The sequence below is a fragment of the Oncorhynchus gorbuscha genome, linkage group LG07 (genome assembly GCF_021184085.1).
Source record: "Oncorhynchus gorbuscha isolate QuinsamMale2020 ecotype Even-year linkage group LG07, OgorEven_v1.0, whole genome shotgun sequence".
NCBI classification, from domain to species: domain Eukaryota; kingdom Metazoa; phylum Chordata; class Actinopteri; order Salmoniformes; family Salmonidae; genus Oncorhynchus; species Oncorhynchus gorbuscha.
The window spans coordinates 73,023,893-73,026,392 of record NC_060179.1 but is presented as its reverse complement, the minus strand read 5'-3'; the positions used below and the strand labels follow the sequence as shown (position 1 = coordinate 73,026,392).

General features: G+C 44.3%; 1 protein-coding gene across 4 annotated transcripts in view; it reads right to left on the bottom strand.

The window, feature by feature from the left end:
• LOC124040327 (zinc finger matrin-type protein 4-like) overlaps window positions 1–2,500 on the bottom strand; it is a 184,047-nt gene that overhangs the window by 21,165 nt on the left and 160,382 nt on the right. For all 4 annotated transcript variants that reach the window (XM_046357427.1, XM_046357426.1, XM_046357429.1 and 1 more), the window contains one exon: window positions 207–303. In XM_046357427.1, coding sequence (XP_046213383.1) covers window positions 207–303 — 97 coding nt within the window. The remainder of the gene's footprint in view (window positions 1–206; window positions 304–2,500) is intronic.

Sequence of the window (2,500 nt, the reverse complement as noted above, 5' to 3'; positions counted from 1 at the left end):
GTTATTGTTATCAACTTCTCTCCATAGTGTTATCAACTTCTCTCCATAGTGTTATCAACTTCTCTCCATAGTGTTATCAACATCTCTCCATAGTTAGTGTTATCAACCTCTCTCCATAGTGTTATCAACTTCTCTCCATAGTTATTGTTATCAATTCTCTCCATAGTTAGTATTATCAACCTCTCTCCATAGTGTTATCAACTTACTTGTTCTGGTGCTTGGAGCCCTGGAGGTGTGCGTGGTACTGTTCAATGGAGTTCAACACAACACTACATACACTGCAGGAGTATCTGCTGCGGAGACCTGATGAGAAAAAAACACACAGACGTGATCATCACTGTTGACATCAACATCACTGTTGTCGCAATCATCAACACTTTCATCATCTTCCTCATTGTCATTGTTGGTGTCGTCGTCATCATCATTGTGAAGCATATCTAATATATAAAGGAAGAATTGGGGGAGCCAGGCATGTGCAGCGCTTCTGAGATTGGTTTGTGCATGTGTGTGATGAAATGAACAGCGCAGAAACAGATGTGAGCTAATTAGACAGTTTGCAGGTGGTCGAGAATGAAGGGACAAAAATAGACAGAGGAAGAAGAGATGAAGAGAAAAAAAGAGAGAGCGGGGGGGCAGAGAGAGAGAGAGTGTGATGAGATATAGATGGGTAGAGAGAGAGAGAGAGAGAGAGAGAGAGTGTGATGAGATATAGATGGGTAGAGAGAGAGAGAGAGAGAGAGAGAGAGTGTGATGAGATATAGATGGGTAGAGAGAGAGAGAGAGAGAGAGAGAGAGAGAGAGAGAGAGAGAGAGATGAGATGAGATATAGATGGGTAGAGAGAGAGAGAGAGAGAGAGAGAGAGAGAGAGAGAGAGAGAGAGAGAGAGAGAGAGAGAGAGAGAGAGAGAGAGAGAGTGATGAGATATAGATGGGTAGAGAGAGAGAGAGAGAGAGAGTGTGATGAGATATAGATGGGTAGAGAGAGAGAGAGAGAGAGAGTGATGAGATATAGATGGGTAGAGAGAGAGAGAGAGAGTGTGATGAGATATAGATGGGTAGAGAGAGAGAGAGAGAGAGAGTGTGATGAGATATAGATGGGTAGAGAGAGAGAGAGAGTGTGATGAGATATAGATGGGTAGAGAGAGAGAGAGAGAGAGAGTGTGATGAGATATAGATGGGTAGAGAGAGAGAGAGAGAGAGTGTGATGAGATATAGATGGGTAGAGAGAGAGAGAGAGAGTGTGATGAGATATAGATGGGTAGAGAGAGAGAGAGAGAGAGTGTGATGAGATATAGATGGGTAGAGAGAGAGAGAGAGAGAGAGAGAGAGAGAGAGAGAGAGAGAGAGAGAGAGAGAGTGTGATGAGATATAGATGGGTAGAGAGAGAGAGAGAGAGAGAGAGAGAGAGTGAGAGAGAGAGAGAGAGAGTGTGATGAGATATAGATGGGGTAGTAGAGAGAGAGAGAGAGAGAGAGAGAGAGAGAGAGTGTGATGAGATATAGATGGGTAGAGAGAGAGAGAGAGAGAGAGAGAGAGAGAGAGAGAGAGTGTGATGAGATATAGATGGGTAGAGAGAGAGAGAGAGAGAGAGAGAGAGAGAGTGAGAGAGAGAGAGAGAGTGTGATGAGATATAGATGGGTAGAGAGAGAGAGAGAGAGAGAGAGAGAGTGTGATGAGATATAGATGGGTAGAGAGAGAGAGAGAGAGAGAGAGAGAGAGAGAGAGAGAGAGATGAGATATAGATGGGTAGAGAGAGAGAGAGAGAGAGAGAGAGAGAGAGAGAGAGAGAGAGAGAGAGAGAGAGAGAGAGAGAGAGAGAGAGAGAGAGAGAGAGAGTGATGAGATATAGATGGGTAGAGAGAGAGAGAGAGAGAGAGAGAGAGTGTGATGAGATATAGATGGGTAGAGAGAGAGAGAGAGAGAGTGATGAGATATAGATGGGTAGAGAGAGAGAGAGAGTGTGATGAGATATAGATGGGTAGAGAGAGAGAGAGAGAGAGAGAGTGTGATGAGATATAGATGGGTAGAGAGAGAGAGAGAGAGTGTGATGAGATATAGATGGGTAGAGAGAGAGAGAGAGAGAGAGAGTGTGATGAGATATAGATGGGTAGAGAGAGAGAGAGAGAGAGAGAGTGTGATGAGATATAGATGGGTAGAGAGAGAGAGAGAGAGTGTGATGAGATATAGATGGGTAGAGAGAGAGAGAGAGAGAGAGTGTGATGAGATATAGATGGGTAGAGAGAGAGAGAGAGAGAGAGAGAGAGAGAGAGAGAGAGAGAGAGAGAGAGAGTGTGATGAGATATAGATGGGTAGAGAGAGAGAGAGAGAGAGAGAGAGAGTGATGAGATATAGATGGGTAGAGAGAGAGAGAGAGAGAGAGAGAGAGAGAGAGAGAGAGAGATGATATAGATGGGTAGAGAGAGAGAGAGAGAGAGAGAGAGAGAGAGAGAGAGAGAGAGAGAGAGAGAGAGAGAGAGAGATGAGATATAGATGGGTAGAG